Source organism: Hyla sarda, chromosome 3, assembly GCF_029499605.1.
Source record: "Hyla sarda isolate aHylSar1 chromosome 3, aHylSar1.hap1, whole genome shotgun sequence".
Taxonomy (NCBI): domain Eukaryota; kingdom Metazoa; phylum Chordata; class Amphibia; order Anura; family Hylidae; genus Hyla; species Hyla sarda.
In genome coordinates this window covers 308,157,127-308,175,951 of record NC_079191.1, presented here as the reverse complement: position 1 = coordinate 308,175,951, position 18,825 = coordinate 308,157,127, and the positions used below count along the sequence as shown (strand labels likewise).

Sequence of the window (18,825 nt, the reverse complement as noted above, 5' to 3'; positions counted from 1 at the left end):
AACAAACCTCCTCCTCATGTAATCTCCTTACTACTGGGGTGACACACTGTAACAAACCGACTCCTCATGTAATCACCTTACTACTGGAGTGATACACTGCAACAAACCCCCTCCTCCTGTAATATCCTTACTACTGGGGTGACACACTGTAACAAATCTCTTCCTCATGTAATCTCCTTACTACTGGGGTGACACACTGTAACACACCTCCTCCTCATGTAATTACCTTACTACTGGGGTGACAGTATCCTTTGGAATGAGGATAAGGTTTCTAGGGGAGGAGTACCCCTTTAAGAACCAGGGCACCAAGATGTATATTTACATCCAGTGGGGGAGATTTATTAAAACCTGTGCAGAGAATAAGTTGACCAGTTGCCCATAGCAACCAATCAGATCTTTATTTTATTTTTTTAAAAGGCCTCTGAAAATGAAATCAGCGATCTGATTGGTTGCTATGGGCAACTGCTCCACTTTTCCTCTGCACAGGAAATATCTCCCCCAATGTTCTTAAGGGGTTATCATTCTGATAATACACTGTAACAAAAACCTCCTTATGTACCTATCATCCAGATAACACACTGTAAGAAACCTCCTCATGTAATCTCCTTATTACTGGGGTGACACACTGTAACAAACCTCCTCCTCATGTAATCACCTTACTACTGGGGTGACACACTGTAACAAACCTCTACCTCATGTAATTACCTTACTACTGGAGTGCCACACACTTTAACAAACCTCCTCCTCATATAATCACCTTACTACTGGAGTGACACACAGCAACAAACCTCCTCCTCATGTAATCACCTTACTACTGGGGTGACACACTGTAGCAAACCTCCTCATGTAATCACCTTACTACTGGGGTGATACACAGTAACAAACCCCCTCCTCATGTAATCTCCTTACTACTGGGGTGACACACTGTAACAAACCTCCTCCTCATGTAATCTCCTTACTACTGAGGTGACACACTGAAACAAACCTCCTCCTCATATAATCTCCTTACTACTGAGGTGACACACTGTAACAAACCTCCTCATATAATCTCCTTACTACTGAGATGACACTGTAACAAACCTCCTCCTCATGTAACCTCCTTACTACTGGGGTGACACACTGTAACAAACCTCCTCCCCATGTAATCACCTTACTACTGGAGTGATACACTGCAACAAACCCCCTCCTCATGTAATATCCTTACTACTGGGGTGACACACAGTAACAAATCTCCTCCTCATGTAATCTTCTTACTACTGGGGTGACACACTGTAACAAACCTCCTCCTCATGTAATCTCCTTACTACTGGGGTGACACACTGTTACAAACTGCCTCCTTATGTAATTACCTTACTACTGGGGTGACACACTGTAACAAACCTCCTCCTCATGTAATCACCTGACTACTGGGGTGACACACTGTTACAAACCTCCTCCTCATGTAATCTCATTACAACTGGGGTGACACACTGTAACAAACCTCCTCCTCGTGTAATTACCTTATACTGGGGTGACACACTGCAACAAACCTCCTCCTTGTGTAATTACCTTACTACTGGAGTGATACACTGCAACAATCTGTAACAAACCTCCTCCTCCTCATGTAATCTTTTTACTACTAGGGTGACCCACTGTAACAAACCTCCTCCTCATGTAATCTCCATACTACAGGGGTGACACACTGAAACAAACCTCCTCCTCATGTAATCTCCTTACTACTGGGGTGACACTGTAACAAACCCCCTCCTCATGTAATCTCCTTACTACTGGGGTGACACACTGTAACACACCTCCTCCTCATGTAATCACCTTACTACTGGAGTGATACACTGCAACAATCCCCCTCCTCATGTAATATCCTTACTACTGGGGTGACACACTGAAACAAACCTCCTCCTCATGTAATCTCCTTACCACTGGGGTGACACACTGTAACAAACCTCCTCCTCATGTAATCACCTTAGAAACATAGAAACATAGAATGTTTTGGCAGATAAGAACCATTTGGCCCATCTAGTCTGCCCAATAATCTGAATACGATGAATAGTCCCGGGCCCTATCTTATATGAAGGATAGCCTTATGCTTATCCCATGCATGTTTAAACTCCTTCACTGTATTTTCAGCGACCACTTCTGCAGGAAGGCTATTCCATGCATCCACTACTCTCTCAGTAAAGTAATACTTCCTGATATTACTTTTAAACCTTTGCCCCTCTAATTTAAAACTATGCCCTCTTGTGGTAGTTTTTCTTCTTTTAAATATGCTCTCCTCCTTTACCATGTTTATTCCCTTTATGTATTTATGTATTTAAAAGTCTCTATCATATCCCCTCTGTCTCTTCTTTCTTCCAAGCTATACATGTTAAGGTCCTTTAACCTTTCCTGGTACATTTTACCCTGCAATCCATGTACTAGTTTAGTAGCTCTTCTTTGAACTCTCTCTAGAGTATTTATATCCTTCTGGAGATACGGCCTCCAGTACTGCGCACAATACTCCAAATGAGGTCTCACCAGTGTTCTGTACAGCGGCATGAGCACTTCTCTCTTTCTACTGCTTATACCTCTCCCTATACATCCAAGCATTCTGCTAGCATTTCCTGCTGCATTGTCTTCCTACCTTTAAGTCTTCTGAAATAATTACTCCTAAATCCCTCTCCTCAGATACTGAGGTCAGGGCTGTGTCAAATAATCTATATTCTGCCTGAGGGTTTTTACACCCCAGGTGCATTATCTTGCACTTATCCACATTAAATTTCAGTTGCCAGAGTTCTGACCATTCTTCTAGTTTGCCTAAATCCTTTTCCATTTGGCGGATCCCTCCAGGAACATCAACCCTGTTACATATCTTTGTGTCATCAGCAAAAAGACATACCTTACCATCGAGACCTTCTGTAATATTGTTAATGAAGATATTAAACAATATTGGTCCAGTACAGATCCCTGAGGTATCCCACTGGTGACAAGACCTTGCTCTGAATATTCTCCATTGACTACAACCCTCTGTTGTCTGTTACTCAGCCACTGCCTAATCCACTCAACATTATTGGAGTCCAAGCTCAATGACTGTAGTTTATTGATAAGTCTTCTATGTGGGACAGTGTCAAAAGCCTTACTAAAATCTAGATATGCGATGTCTACTGCCCCTCCGCCATCTATTATTTTAGTCACCCAGTCAAAAAAATCTATAAGATGTTTGACATGATTTCCCTGAAGTAAACCCATGTTGTTTTTCATCTTGCAATCCATGGGATTTTAGATGTTCCACAATCCTATACTTTAGTAGGGTTTCCATTAATTTCCCCACTATTGATGTCAGACTTACTGGCCTATAGTTGCTTGATTCCTCCTTTCTACCTTTCTTGTGAATGGGCACAACATTTGCTAATTTCCAATCTTCCGGGACGGCTCCTGTTACCATTGATTGGTTAAATAAATCTGCTAACGGTTTTGCTAGCTCACCACTGAACTCTTTTAATAATTTTGGGTGTATCCCATCAGGCCCATGTGATTTATTTGTCTTCACTTTAGAAAGCAAACGTAGAACCTCTTCCTCTGTAAAGACACATGCATCAAACGATTCCTTAGTTTTTCTCTCTAATGGAGGTCCTTTTCCTTCTTTTTCTTCTGTAGAAACTGAACAGAAGTATTCATTAAGGAAGTCGGCTAGCCCCTTATTCTCTTCTACATATCTTCCTTCCTTTATTTTTAATTTAGTTATTCCTTGTTTTGATTTTCTTTTTTCATTTATATATCTGAAGAATGTCTTATCCCCTTTTTTCACAGACTGAGCTAGTTTTTCTTCTGCCTGTGCTTTAGAAGTTCTTATAACTTGCTTGGCCTCTTTCTGCCTAGTCTTGTAGATAGGAGGTTACTACTGGGGTGACACACTGTAAAAAACCTCCTCCCCGTGTAATCTCCTTACTACTGGGGTGACACACTGTAATAAACCTCCTCCTCATGTAATCTCCTTACCAATGGGGTGACACACTGTAACAAATCTCCTCCTCATGTAATCTCCTTACTACTGGGGTGACACACTGTAACAAACCTCCTCCTCATGTAATCACCTTACTACTGGGGTGACACACTGTAACAAACCTCCTCCTCATGTAATCACCTTACTACTGGTGTGACACACTGTAACAAACCTCCTCCTCATGTAATCTCCTTACTACTGGGGTGACACACTGTAAAAAAAAACCTCCTCCTCATGTAATTAGATACTACTGGGGTGACACACTGTAACAAATCTCCTTACAAATGTCACTCATTACCTTACTGGAGTGACATTTGACCTCTCCAGCTCAGCCCCGCCTCCTCCACAGCATCACACAGGTCCTTCAGCCACGATCTCTCCTTTTCCTCCTCAGCTAAGCTCGGCCCCCAACATGTGATGGTGACATCATCACAGGTCCTACATCTCCAGCATCTAGCAGTCCAGGCTGGGGGAGGAGACAGAGGGAGGGTAAGAACGGAGAGGTCTGTCCTGCAGGACTAATGTAACAGGGACGACGTTCCTCCTGTGGAAAAAGCAAAGGAATGCCGTTCCTGCAGGACTCGAGCCCTGATTTGGAGACTAGCTAGGGACTGGTTCACTCTCCTGTATGTAACCTATTCATGAAATATGGCTGGACCATTGTATCAATAAAAGCACTTTATGCCTTCTGTCTCAACCCCATTCCTCGTAGTCTGTAAGCTCTTGTAAGCAGGACCCTCACTCCTCCTGTTTGAACAGTTAGGCTAAGTTTCCGTTTTCTGGCAGTTTTTGGAAAACTGTCACTGCAGTTTTTGAGCCAAAGCCAGAAGTGTTTTCAAAAGGAATAGGACATATAAAGGAAGAACTTACACTTCTCCTCCCTTATGGATTCACTTCTGACTTTGGCACAAAAACTGTAGGGGCAGTTTTCCAAAAACTGCCAGAAAAAAACCAAGTGGAAACTTAGCCTTAGTGTGCAATATTATTATGTCTGATACTTGTCTTTATATGTAGCCAAATATTGTAAAGTGCTGCGGAATCTGTTGGCGCTATAAAATAAAAATTATTACTATTATATTCTAGGCATTCTTAATGCTGTGATCAGTAATAGGGATCACTTAAGGACCTCTATGACATTATCCCTAACCGATCGGCATATGCTGGAGTCCGATCAGTTTAATCACCTGCAGTGGGTTCTGTCAGCTCATCCGTGCAGGTCTGGCTCCGATCTGCTGCCAGAGCCTGGGGAGTCGGGCTCTACCAGCAGATCACCGATAACACTATGAAATGGCGCTCTGCTAGTACAGTCTGTCTGAGGCACACTTTATTAGCAGACTCAATATGGTTGGCACGGAGGTCTTCATAAGGCCTCCAGTCACCATTTTACCATATTGCACATCGGAGGTCCAAATCTGACCCTACAAACCCATTAGCATCTGTCATTTGCCTTTTTAAATGCCATGAGCAGTGCCACTGATAAACAAATATACATTATAAAGCTGTTGAAGGGGTACTTCTGAGAAAAAAATTAAATTCTGTAAATCTGTTTCTAAGTTAAAAACTTTGCAATGTGTCTTTATTTTAAAAAAAAAAATTGCCATGTTAGACATGTTTACCTTTTCAAGTTTGTAGCTTTTCTGTATGCAACCTGTGAAAGAAAAAGAAAAAACAGAGTGCAGCTGCTCATGTATTACACTCAGTACAGATGGGGTGACCCTATGTGAAGAAAGTCTCAAATGTCTAGCTGCTTACCTTAGAACGTATGTTTTATGCATATCAGCCCCAATTAGGGGTTAGGAAGACATCAAAGGAAAGCTGCTCAACATCATCCCAAAATGGGAGATTTCCATTTGGTGAAAGTGAAGTAAAAGCAAAATGACACCATAGGCGTGCGCAGTCTATTGCATTAGGGTGTGCACCCTAAAGCACAAACTCACGAAACACGCATGCATATGTATGTATATATATATATATATATATATATATATATATATATATATATATATATATATACATACAAATACACACACACACACACACACATATACAAACACACAAATAAACTCTTGCTTGCATGCACACATACATAAACAGATAAGACAGCACTAGATAAATCCATTGTCCCCGTAGTCATCCAGATAGCCAATCCGGATACCAAACATGCAAGCAAGTCCAAGACCACAGCACCAAAATTGGAAAAAAAGAGCTATTATTTATTGGTTCCTCCAAAAAAATTTTTGGGGAACCAATAAACTACAGCTCTTTTGCACGTATCAGTTTATAATTTTTGGTGCTGTGGTCTTGGACTTTGTTGCAAACCTGTATACTATATAAGTAATTGTATCCAGGATCATATAAAGGTAGATACCAGCTTTACACAGGATCTGTATACCATATAGGGGATTATAGTTACATCTAGGGACTCACAGGTAACATCATTTCTGATCAGCGATGTCCTCTTTCCTTTTCTTGTGCATCTGGATCAGACTGACATGTCAACTTCTTCCAGGTAAAAACCATCTCTTTAGCATCTGCAGGAAAAACATGTTTGACTCTGCATTTTTCCAGTGCAATGCCCTCTCATAATAAGGAATAGTAGGTACCCCATTAAGTAGGCCTATCCCCCACCATAGACCCCCTCATTAGATAAATACATCTGAAAGTAGGTAGGTTGTTAGCTAGCTAGATAGGTAGGTAGGCAGGTAAGTAGGTAGCTAGCTACATGGGTAGGTTGCAACTATGTCAGTAGCTAGGTATGTTCATAGCTAGGTTGGTTGTTAGAGAAAAAATGGATAGAGCAGCACTTCAAAAAAGTAAGCCAGTAGGGGTGCACGTCAGTCTCTGGGACCCTGGTCTTGGATCCAATTCACAGCATGGAAAGAAGGGAGGACTGCAGCACTCCAATACATGAAAAGAAAAAGTGTCTTTATTCCATGAACAAAACTTGGTGCGACGTTTCGGTGTCCTCACAACACCATTCTCAAGCTGGGTTGGTTGTTAGCTAGATAGCTTGTTAAGTGTCTAGGTAGATTGTTAGCTAGCTAAGTAGATAGCCATACAGGTAGGTAGTTAGGTTGCTAGGTAGATAGCTAGGTAGGTAGCAAGGTTGGTTATTAGCAACATAGGTGGGTAGCTAGCTAGGTAGCCAGATAGTCAATTAAATGAAAAGGAAGAGCAGCACTACTGTATCATAAAGTTGCATAAAGTACACGGTGCACGCTGAAAATAAAGACCTTGGTAAGGGGTCCTCACTTAAGTAGAAATCCAAGAATTCAGCAGCACACAAATTTGTGAAAAAAATAGGTGGGTGTTTATTACATCACCAGAAAAACAGAAGCAACGTTTCCGCGACGCCGTCGCCGTTTTCAAGCTCAAGTGTTTGACCAAAAAGTGCAACATTATATGTGCTTTACATAATTGAATAATTACATGATTGTTTGACAGTGACAATTACATCATATAAAAACAAAACAGTGTACATACAAAAATAAACATTCATTGTTGCAGTGATCGGTGTCATGGCGTGCTGTACATATTCATATTCATCATACAGTGGATCCCTGTGTGTTCTCCGTGCTGAGTGTTAGTGCTTCATAAATAATTTGCTTGAAAAAATATTCATATATACATGAAAATGCACTTACCCAACAGAACTACTTCGCCTCGTGTATCACTGTACGGCGTTTGTGTATCTCCTCAGTGCGCAGCTGTGGTGGGCTACACCAATCGCATGTAAGCCTCACCGGCCGAGACCGGCCAATCGGAACCTGCGCTCCATGTAGCGGAGCGCGCATGCACATTGAGGAGCACATAGAGATATCGCCATCTTGACTATGGGAAAACTTGCCCATACTTCATGGATCTTGTGTATTTTAATCAGTAGTAATGTCAAAGGTCCCGTGTTCAGCTTACAGGGATATAGCAGATAGAGCTGGCATAGCTCAAAGAGGTAACAGGGATGGAGTAATGGTGCTCACTCCGGTGCGTGTGATGAATGAACACCACTCGCCCGGGGCGGGGAGTCACCGGAGTCGTGGATGCTGGCAGGCAAGCACAGCTCCAGATATGCCAATCACCCTCCATCGTAGTCCTCCATTGATTCTGCGCCCTTGGAACAATTTAGACCTGTTGATGTAGTAATAGAAATGAAATAAAATAAAATGGCTCTTCACATCAAGTGTATACACGGAATTCAGGCAGTTCTGTTGGTGGCTTTTTTAAGAAGAGTAATGCGATCCCCTCCACGTTTGAAGGGGGGGTATGTGGTCAAGAATCATAAACCTCAGGTCTTTTTCTTTATGGTTGGCTTCAGTGAAGTGTTTGGCAACGGGCAGGTCAAGTCTTTTCTTTCTGATCGTATAACGATGTTGGTTGAGACGAGTTTTTTTCTGGTGATGTAATAAACACCCACCTATTTTTTTTCACAAATTTGTGTGCTGCTGAATTCTTGGATTTCCAGATAGCCAATTAGCTAGGTAGGTTGTTAGTTAGGTTGTAGTTAGGTTGCTAGGTAGATAGATAGCTAGGTAGGTAGCCAGGTAGTTCGGTAGATGGATAGTTAGGTAGGTAGATATTCAGGTTGCTAGATAGCCAGGTAGGTAGGCAGGTAGCCAGCTTGCTATGTAGGTAGCCAGGTAGTTACATAGCCAGGGAAGTAGGAAACCAGTTAGGTAGGTTGTTAGCTAGATTGGCAGGTAGTAATTAACACTTTTCAGGTTAAAATGATGGGTCTCCCAGTACATTAATAATATAGACACTGGTTTGAATAGGGACCTTCCATACAATAAAATATACCTTTTATTACATTCCAATAAAATATCGACTTACACTACAAAATATACAGGCTGCCACCGGTCACCTATGGATTAGCACACATTTATCTTATTGCACTTGAGTATAAGTAGTCTCTCAGCATAGACTCCATATAAAGTGCAAAAACGGTGTATAAAAATACACAAGATATACACACAATTAATTATATATGCGTGACATCACAGGATACACATATGCGGGGGATATTTTCTCCTATTCTGTCCCCTATAACTTTTTTTATTTCTCCTTATACGTCCTGTATGAGGGGCATTTTTTTGCACCCCGATCTGTGTTTTTTAACGGTTCCATTTTTGTTTCGATGGGACCTTTTGATTGCTTTCTTTTGTCTTTTTGATTAAATTCTGGAGTTGCAGTTAGTTACTAACTACAACTCCCAGCATGCCTTGATACAGCCTGTGGCTCAGCAGCTGCCCCAAACGAAAACTACAACTCCCAGCATGTTGGACTATATAGTAGAATATAGTATGGGTCAGTGTTTCCCAACCAGAGGTGCCTCCAGCTGTTGCAAAACTGCAACTCCCAGCATGCCCGGACAGCCAACAGCTGTCCGGGCATGCTGGGAGTTGTAGTTTTGCAACAGCTGGAGGCACTCTGGTTGGGAAACACTGGTATAGTATATGGTGCAACATTCTGGGAGTTGGTGGATTGGTTATATAAATACCGGCCAGGTGGCACCCTACTTTAGACTCCTCTGCCCCCTGCCCCTCTGTCCCCTCCTCCTGTACATTTGCTCCTTCCCAGCCCCCTCTGCCACCACTTCTTCACACTGTTCTGTGACTGTCCCTCCACAGACCCCCTCCTTCACAATCTTTTGATCCCTGACCCCAACACCCCCCCCCCCCCCCCGCCCTTTTTACCTTTCTGGGCTGAAGATGACATCGGGCGGGGTGTAGATCACATCGGGCGGCTCCTGGTCACGCTTGGCTGCTGGTGACGCCTGGCTGCTGCCTTCTGCAGTGGTTTAAGCTCCGAGCTTCCGTCCTGCTCAGAGCAGCCGGGGCAGGGGGGGGGGGGGGGGGGGGCGTGCCTGCGCACGGAAGTGTGCTACTCCTAAAGTAGCAGTGTCCCCGGCAAGGCCTAATGAACTTGAGATCGGAGGACCTGCCCTGAACGGGGTCCCCTTTTGCGTGCCCGCGCCCACTGTTTTATAAATATATTTGAAAAAATGGAGGAAGAGTTAAAAAAAAAGCCGGGGCAACTGACATCCGGGGCCCAGGCCCCGAATAAAATTACCTAGTGACGCCCCTGAGCCTGGGCTTGATTAGAGTGTGCCCAGGCACACCCGGCACACCCCGTGCGCACGCCTATGAATGACACCCTTTAATGGTGGCACTTTGATCCAAAATAAGAAATTCCAAGGCAGATAGATCTGAGGTGCACACAGATCTAGTATATTCCCAAAAAAAAAAGCTAAATTACAAAAATGCTTTTTGGAGGCATGTCCTCCTTCATCAGATTGGAAATACATACAGATATGCAAACCAAACATTTCTAGCAGGACAAATGGTGGTCAAAACAAAGTGGACGGGCTACAGCCACAGTAACAAAATACAGGTTTTAAAATCCACAGTATGGTGCATTTCTAGTATTATTCAAATAAAAGAAGTGTCATCATAGAAACTTTCAAATGAAAAATGAAAATACAGAGCGTTATTAAAACACTCCCAGAGTGAACAGAGGTTTGGCTCGCAGCTCTCGGGAACACTCAAACAGAGCATCTGAGTATACAAGGAGATCTGGCTGTGTAACTACATCACTGGAGCGCACACGAACTCTTTCGAGACTTCTTACAGTTTTTCTTCTATGTGAACATATACAACTTCTACTGTATCATTAATACATATGCTAATATGTGTGGACATGATCCAGAATAGAATGAATTATGGGGGAGAGAGAGGAACAGGAATGGTGAGGGGGTAACATAATAATGTTTAGAGGTACTAGAAAGTGAAAATCATAAGGAACTCTTGATAAGTTCCTTGAGACTGAAATGGATCAGTGTTGGCATCTTATAAATCCAAAAGTTCTCTCTGCGATATTGAATGTTAAACCTCTGTGAACAGTCAATACAATCAATATATACATTGTGATTATGACCTTTGTCACCTTTGTTAGGGTCATTAAAGTGAATGGGGCCCATGCCTGTAGATGCACAAATATGTTTGCATCTCATTTTGGCAGGATGCTGATATATATGTAAAATGTGTCAGTAAATTGGAAATTGGAATGCGCTAAGAAAATGGGACACTGGGGAAAGGAATTAAAGGAGTATTCCAGGAAAAACTTTTATTTTTATATATCAACTGGTTCCAGAAAGTTAAACAGATTTGAAAATTACTTCTATTAAAAAATCTTAATCCTTTCAGTACTTATGAGCTTCTGAAGTTAAGGTTGTTCTTTTCTGTCTAAGTAATCTCTGATGACATGTGTCTCGGGAAACGCCCAGTTTAGAAGCAAATTCCCATAGCAAACCTCTTCTAAACTGGGCGGTTCCCGAGACACGTGTCATCAGAGATTACTTAGACAGAAAAAAACAACCTAAGCTTCAGAAGCTCATAAGTACTGAAAGGATTAAGATTTTTTAATAGAAGTAATTTACAAATCTGTTTAACTTTCTGGAGCCAGTTGATATATAAAAAAAGTTTTTTCCTGGATAACCCCTTTAATGCCTGCTTGAGTTATAATTCGTGATATGTATGTCTGGCTAGCTGATAGAGTTGAGCAAGCTTTCTAAAAGTGTTTGGTTCACAAGCTACACAAGAAGAGGCCAGGACTAGCAACCAGATGGTAAGTATCACTGTCTTCATTGTAAACATTAAACAGCCATATAGATGGCTGTATAATGTATAACAATTAAAACTTCACTTTTGTTCTCATTAAAATGCTAGTACATATCTATCACATAGAACACACAAAGGATTGCCACCATTACCGCAATTCAAGTGCAGGAGACTGTTCAGATTATGCCAACATATAACACTTTTCAAACGTAGGCCAAGTTCAAGTTCTCAGTTTATGATAAGCCATCAGTCCCATGCACTATTGGTCAGTGCCAGTCCACACACTCAACATCATAATATAGAGACAGGTCAATGGCATATTTTCTGTTGTCTCAGGTGTACTTTTTAAATATATTGATCCGGTATTCACACTATTCCTTTTGGCACCGTTTCATAAGTGACAGAGTCGGGGTCTCGTACAGGAAATCTCAGGGGATCCCAGCGTTCAGACCCCCCGCCATCAGACACTTATCCCCTATCCTGTGTCTTACACTGCAGATCTCCTTTAATCATTTAGCTAAAAGGTTCCCGGAGTAAAGTTGTTGGTTAATGAATTTGGGAGACCTGAACGTTTACAGTGGATCTTTTGATTCTCCAATGATCTGTAAAATGTATGAATCCCCTCCCCCCAATGAGTTAACTAGCATTAATTAACTCCTTCCTCACTGGGCTGAGCTGTACTTGAGGCTGTCAGCTGTGAGCACAGCTCAGTCCTAACATTGTCAGATTCACACGAGTGACCTGGTAATATTTGTAATTTCAGCGAGCCATGAACCCCCTGAAGTTTGGATTGAATCCGATTTAAGTGGCCTGGCTCGTCCAACTCTGTTAGGTAGCTACTATATCTTTTGTGTTGCATAATGTGTCAATGTTAGCATTTGTTTTGTAGGAAGCGGAGTTATTGCCATTCTACTGATTGTAATTTTTTTGGACCAAATTGACCTATCGGAGGAACAAAAAGAAGAAAATAACAATCCAACTATTTGTACATCATTGCTAGGAACAATAAGACAACTGAAAGATAAACGTCAGTGCCTTCTCATACCTTTGACAATGTTCAGTGGCTTTCAGCAGGGGTTCCTTTCCAGTGAGTTTACTAAGGTATGTCAAATATGGGATAATCAACTTATAGTTAGATATTTTGCTATTCTTTTTTGTTTCTTTATCATATATTTTATTTTACATGTTGTACAATTTTATGAGGCCAAATCATCTTACATTTTTTACTTTAGGAGTCTGCAGTAATCATAAAATAATAGTTATATACTGCACTAAGCTATATACGGTATATTAAAGGGGTATTCCAGGCCAAAACTTTTTTTTTATATATCAACTGGCTCCGGAAAGAACAGATTTGTAAATTACTTCTATTAAAAAATCTTAATCCTTCCAATAGTTATTAGCTTCTGAAGATAAGTTGTTGTTTTCTTTCTAACTGCTATCTGATGACTCACGTCTCGGGAGCTGTGCAGTTCCTATAGGGATATTCTCCCATCATGCACAGCTCCCGGGATGTGACATCATCATTGAGCAGTTAGACTGAAAACTTCAGAAGCTAATAACTATTGGAAGGATTAAGATTTTTTAATAGAAGTAATTTACAAATCTGTTTAACTTTCCGGAGCCAGTTGAGATATATATATATATAAAAAAAGGTTTTGCCTGGAATATCCCTTTAAATTACTTATTTTTTTGTTCATGCAGAAAAATAGGTTAAATATAATATTTAATAACATTTTTTTATGCTAAATATAACAAAAAAATAAATACTTAAAGGGTCTCATCCACCATTTTTTTTTCACATATTAATGTAATAAGAATAGAAATGAGTGGCTGATTTTTGTTATTTCATTTTTAAATTGCTCCATGTGAACAATTTTTTACCGGTTTTTGTCTTTTACTCTCTCACTCTGTACAACAGTGTTACTGGGGGGGGGGGGGGAGGGGGGTGCAGGGGATGGGGACCAAACGAGATGACACCCCCAAGCAGGGTCGCACCATGAGAGATGAGAAGGTTCGCTGCCTGGTCATGCCACCTGACCATGTGACAAGGATGTTTTTTCTTCACAATGATATCACAGAGGTTAAAGACTAAAGGAGATGTGTTCACAGCACATAGATCCCTCTGCTCTGTGTAGCTGCTGCCTTGGAAGTGCCCCTCCCACCTTCCTCCCACCATCTACCTCCCGCAGCGATTGCATCCTGCCTAAACAGCCATCCTGAATCCGAAGACAGAGAGGTGTGGGGGGACTGTTAGAGGAATCTGTTAGGAGGAGACAAAATAAAGGGGTGTGGAGGCGAACAGTCTGTAACGGGGATGCTGAAAGGTATGGGGAGGGACAAGGGAGTCTGTAAGGGGGAAGAGGGTGTGGGAAAAGGACAGAGGAGTCTTGGAGAGACAGTGGAGTCTGTCAGGAAAGAGAGGGGTCAGGGAGATGAAGCACAGAGATGCAGAGATGTTGTAGAGATGAAGCGCTAAAGATGTTTGGGCATCAAACAGTAGAGAAACAAGAAACTACTACAGAAAAGATGACATCTGTGAATCACTGTCATTGAATATTCTGTCTGATAACATCAGGTCTGTAGTCACTTGTAAGGTCTTAAAGGGGTATTCCGGGCAAAAACAACTTATCCCCTATCGAAAGGATAGGGGATAAGATGTCTGATCGCGGGTTGCCCGCCGCTGGGACCCCCGTGATCTCCCTGCAGCCTTCCACATTCTACGCATAGCTGGGTCTGCAGTTTCGGAAACCACCGGGCTTCCAAAACGGGGACGTGACGTCACGCCACTCTATGGGAGGGGGCGTAATGGCGCAATGCCCTCTCCCATAGACATGAATGGAGGGGGCGTGGCGTGACGTCACGTCCCCGTCTCGGAAGCCCGGCGGTTTCCGAAACTGCAGACTCAGCTACGCATAGAATGCGGGCTGCTACAGGGAGATTGCGAGGGTCCCAGCGGCGGGTACCCCACGATCAGACATCTTATCCCCTATCCTTTTGATAGGGGATAAGATGTTTTTGCCTTGAATACCCCTTTAAGTAATGATAGGTGAAACAACAACTCCCAGCAAATGCTTACCATTGCTCAGGTCTGAGAGCTGTAGTTTCACATTGTAAAAACCTGACTTGGAAGTTGGTTTATTTGAATATTAGAGTAGAGGTCAAATCAAGTAAAGAACCTGTTAAAAATTTTAATCCTACCCTTAATTCCTACACAACATGCATTGAAAGAATGGGACTGGCGTCAGGGAAACAGAGACCTTTAAGAGAGCTGCAGCTGTGTTTAAATCCACATTGTTCAAGTTGTTATACTATGCAATATGGGGGGAAATATATCAAGGTGTTTACCCTCTTTTTTTAGTCTATATTTGTCGCATCTTTTGTCGCTTGTCCCTGCGTGCGACAAATCTTTGCGCCAAACCTTTATGCAGTTTTCCATTTCTGACTTTACTACGTGTTAATATAGCCCTTTATTTGCAGTGGTCACAAATTCATGACGTGCAACAAACGGCATGAGTTGCATATTATGTCGCATCCTACGTTAATTAGGGGCAATCTTACACCAAGTCTTTTCAGGTGTAAAAAAAACGCTGTCCACAGCTACTTTCAAAATTTTCGCTATTTGTTCTATTAACCTGTTGGAGGAAGGTGGGGAGGGTCCAGCAGCGAAGGCGGCAGTCGTGTGAGTCCTATAGCAGTGGCGGTCCGGCAGCGGCAGCGTTCATGTCGGTCACATATAGAGTGATCTCCCAACTGTGGCCCTCCAGATTTAGCAAAACTATAAATCCCAGTATGCCCAGACAGCTATTTGGGCATGCTGGGATTTGTAGTTTTGCAAGATCTGGTGCATCTTTTGTCTCAGGGATCTAATGAGCAATAAAATATATACAAAGTACGTGCGACAAACGCACCATTAGTCACACTGGGGGAAAGCCAGGCGATTGTTGCATATGCAATTGATACAAAGCGACAGTAGCATGCCCAGAAAAAATAGATGAAAGACTAGTCGAGAAAAAAAAGAAAAAAATATATGAGTAGACGCAGGGATAAGAAGGACACCAGATTCATCAAACGGTATGAGCCTTATGATTAATTTAAACCTAGACAACCGAAACCTATGCCAGAAAAAAAATGGGTAAAAAGAAACACACGACAACCGTTATTGATGAATTCCCCCCCCCCCTATGTGTTTGACAATTGTATAAACCTTCATCAAAGCCACTCCCTTAGTGTTACATGGGGAAAAAATTACTTGTTGCTTATGACACCATTTTTAACTGTCCCAGGTGACACAAACCCTAGCTACGCTACTGACTGTTGGACCAGATGTTTAACCAGGGATGTGTTAGAGGTGGAGTACAGTTCCCCCACATTAGGTGCAGTACAATTCCCCCACATTAGGTGCAGTAGAGTTCCCCCACATTAGGTGCAGTACAGTTCCCCCGCATTAGGTGCAGTACAGTTCCCCCACATTAGGTGCAGTATAGTTCCCCCACATTAGGTGCAGTATAGTTCCCCACATTAGGTGCAGTATAGTTCCCCCACATTAGGTGCAGTATAGTTCCCCCACATTAGGTGCCGTATAGTTCCCCCACATTAGGTGCAGTATAATGTTCCCCCACATTAGGTGCAGCATTTTCCCCCACATTAGGTGCAGTATAGATCCCCCAAATTAGGTGCAGTATAGCTCCCCACATTAGGTGAAGCATGTTCCCCCACATTAGGTGCAGCATGTTCCCCCACATTAGGTGCAGTATAGATCCCCCAAATTAGGTGCAGTATAGATCCCCCAAATTATGTGCAGTATAGATCCCCCAAATTAGGTGCAGTATAGCTCCCCACATTAGGTGCAGTATGTTCCCCCACAGAAATACAGCCTCCAGCCATATACAGTGTATGGCTGGAGGCTGTATGCCTGTGTTCTACCCCACTTCAGTGTGCCGAAGCTGACGTGCCGCTGGTAACACTTACCTAGCTGGCCAGGGCACGTCCTCATCGCTGCTCCGCTCCTCCGCGCTCCATTGCTATGAGCGCACGCATGGCGTCAGTGACGTCCCTGCGTGCGACACCTTCCTGGCAGCCCCTGCGTTTTTAAAGTAAATGCAGGGCCTCCGAGAGCGCATTCCTGTGTCCCGAAAACATTTTTCGGGACACAGAGATGTCCCAGGCAGCGGCAGGCCGGATAAATGTCCTCGGCGGGCCGCATGTGGCCCGCGGGCCGTAGTTTGAGGACCCCTGATCTAGACTATAGCTAATGGAAGGGGCTTGCAGGTTATGTCACTAACTGTTCAGGATGCTCTCAAGCAGACAACTCCTTTAACAACATGCTTATGCATTTGCTATGTATGTCAATGCACAGGAAACATAATTAATATTATTTCTATAATGTCTAATTTCTTATTTGTTCTTATTCCATGCATCTCCAGTGACTTTTTGCACTACAGGGGGAAGCTTGTCGGAAATTGCTATTACTTTTTCATAAAATACTTTCTAATTTTAAAATAATGTTTTGTTTACTGTATGTATTTTAGGCATATGTTACTTGTGCATTGGGTATACACTTTGTGGGATATGTGATGATTTGCTTCGGGGCAACAAACTCCATTTTCTCAATGGTCTTTGGAAATATTTCTCAGTATACTGGACGGATTGCTCTTTTTATGCTAGGTAGGAATTAACTACAGCATTTTCTCAACAATGTTAAATCATTTTTATCGTGTGCATTTGAAATAAAGTGTACAGTGCCATCAAAATATATTTGTCCACTGGTCTCTTGTATTAGATTTGTCAGATTATATTTGGAAAATGAAAAGTTATTTTCCTCATTTCTTTCACTTCATACTCCAATGTAGTTTTATTTCAGTGATTTTCCTGAATTGTTTAATACCAAATTTACTGCCCATAACAAAGATCGCTATTAAGAATTTAATCTGGTCTTTGTTACATAGCAGTATAGTTGGGCAGAAATAAAAAGAAAAACATTTTTGTTAAAGCATACCTGTCAGATCCCAAAAAAAAAAAAAGAAAAAAAATATGTATAATAATGTTATTCAGTACCTAATCCTGACCATGTACATCTTATTGCTATGCGTCTGTCACCTACATTTAATTTAAAAATACCTCTTTTCATTAGCTCACAGTGTTGGAAATTCTCTTTAGGGGAAAGGGGCATGTCCCTCCCCTGTGGTGGTGAAAGGTGATTGGTGTGTCTGCTCATGTAGTCTTGTCCGTGACTCATGGACAAGCAGATGCTGCTGCAGGACTGATTAGAGTCCCAGAGTCCCAGTTCTGGAATTTTCAGGAGCGGTTTTCTTAACTAAATATAAAAAATTTTTTAAACAACCATATTACAAAAGGTCCCCTTGAGGACGCAGCTCATTTTCACCTTAAGGACGTAGCCCATTTTTTTGCAAATCTGACCATTGTAACTTTAACCCCTTAACGACGAAGGATGTATATTTACGTCCTCCGCTGGCTCCCGCGATATGCCGCGGGGTCACGCGGTGTCACCGCGGCATATCGGGTCAGTCCCGACGGCTATCAACGGTCGGGACCCGCAGCTAATACAGGACATCACCGATCACGGTGATGCCCTGTATTAACCCTTCAGACGCAGCAATCAAAGTTGACCGCCGTGTCTGAAGTGAAAGTGACCCGGCTGCTCAGTCGGGCTGTTCGGGACTGCCGCGGTGAAATTGCGGCATCCCTAACAGCATACAGGACACCGGGAGGGCCCTTACCTGCCTCCTCGGTGTCCGATCGACGAATGACTGCTCCGTGCCTGAGATCCAGGCAGGAGCAGTCAAGCACCGATAACACTGATCACAGTGATCAGCATGAGAGATTAGTGTGTGCAGTGTTATAGGTCCCTAAAGAGTATTTTTGGTCACTTTTTATACCATTAAAAAATGAATAAAAAGTGATCAAAAAGTCAGATCAAAACAAAAATGGTACCGATAAAAACTTCAGATAACGGCACAAAAAATGAGTCCTCACACCGCCCTGTATGTGGAAAAATAAAAAAGTTATAGGGGTCAGAAGAGGACATTTTTAAACGTATACATTTTCCTGCATGTAGTTATGATTTTTTCCAGAAGTACGACAAAATGAAACCTATATAAGTAGGGTATCATTTTAACCGTATGGATCTACAGAATAATGATAAGGTGTCATTTTTACCGAAATATGCACTGCGTAGAAACGGAAGCCCCCAAAAGTTACAAAATGGCATTTTTT

At 42.3% G+C, this 18,825-nt stretch overlaps 1 protein-coding gene across 3 annotated transcripts in view; it reads left to right on the top strand.

Moving 5' to 3' along the window:
- The window catches only part of LOC130362475 (protein unc-93 homolog A-like), a 93,797-nt gene that overhangs the window by 57,364 nt on the left and 17,608 nt on the right, over positions 1–18,825 (top strand). For all 3 annotated transcript variants that reach the window (XM_056567021.1, XM_056567020.1, XM_056567022.1), the window contains 2 exons: positions 12,479–12,690; positions 17,121–17,256. In XM_056567021.1, the coding sequence (XP_056422996.1) occupies positions 12,479–12,690; positions 17,121–17,256 (348 nt within the window). The remainder of the gene's footprint in view (positions 1–12,478; positions 12,691–17,120; positions 17,257–18,825) is intronic.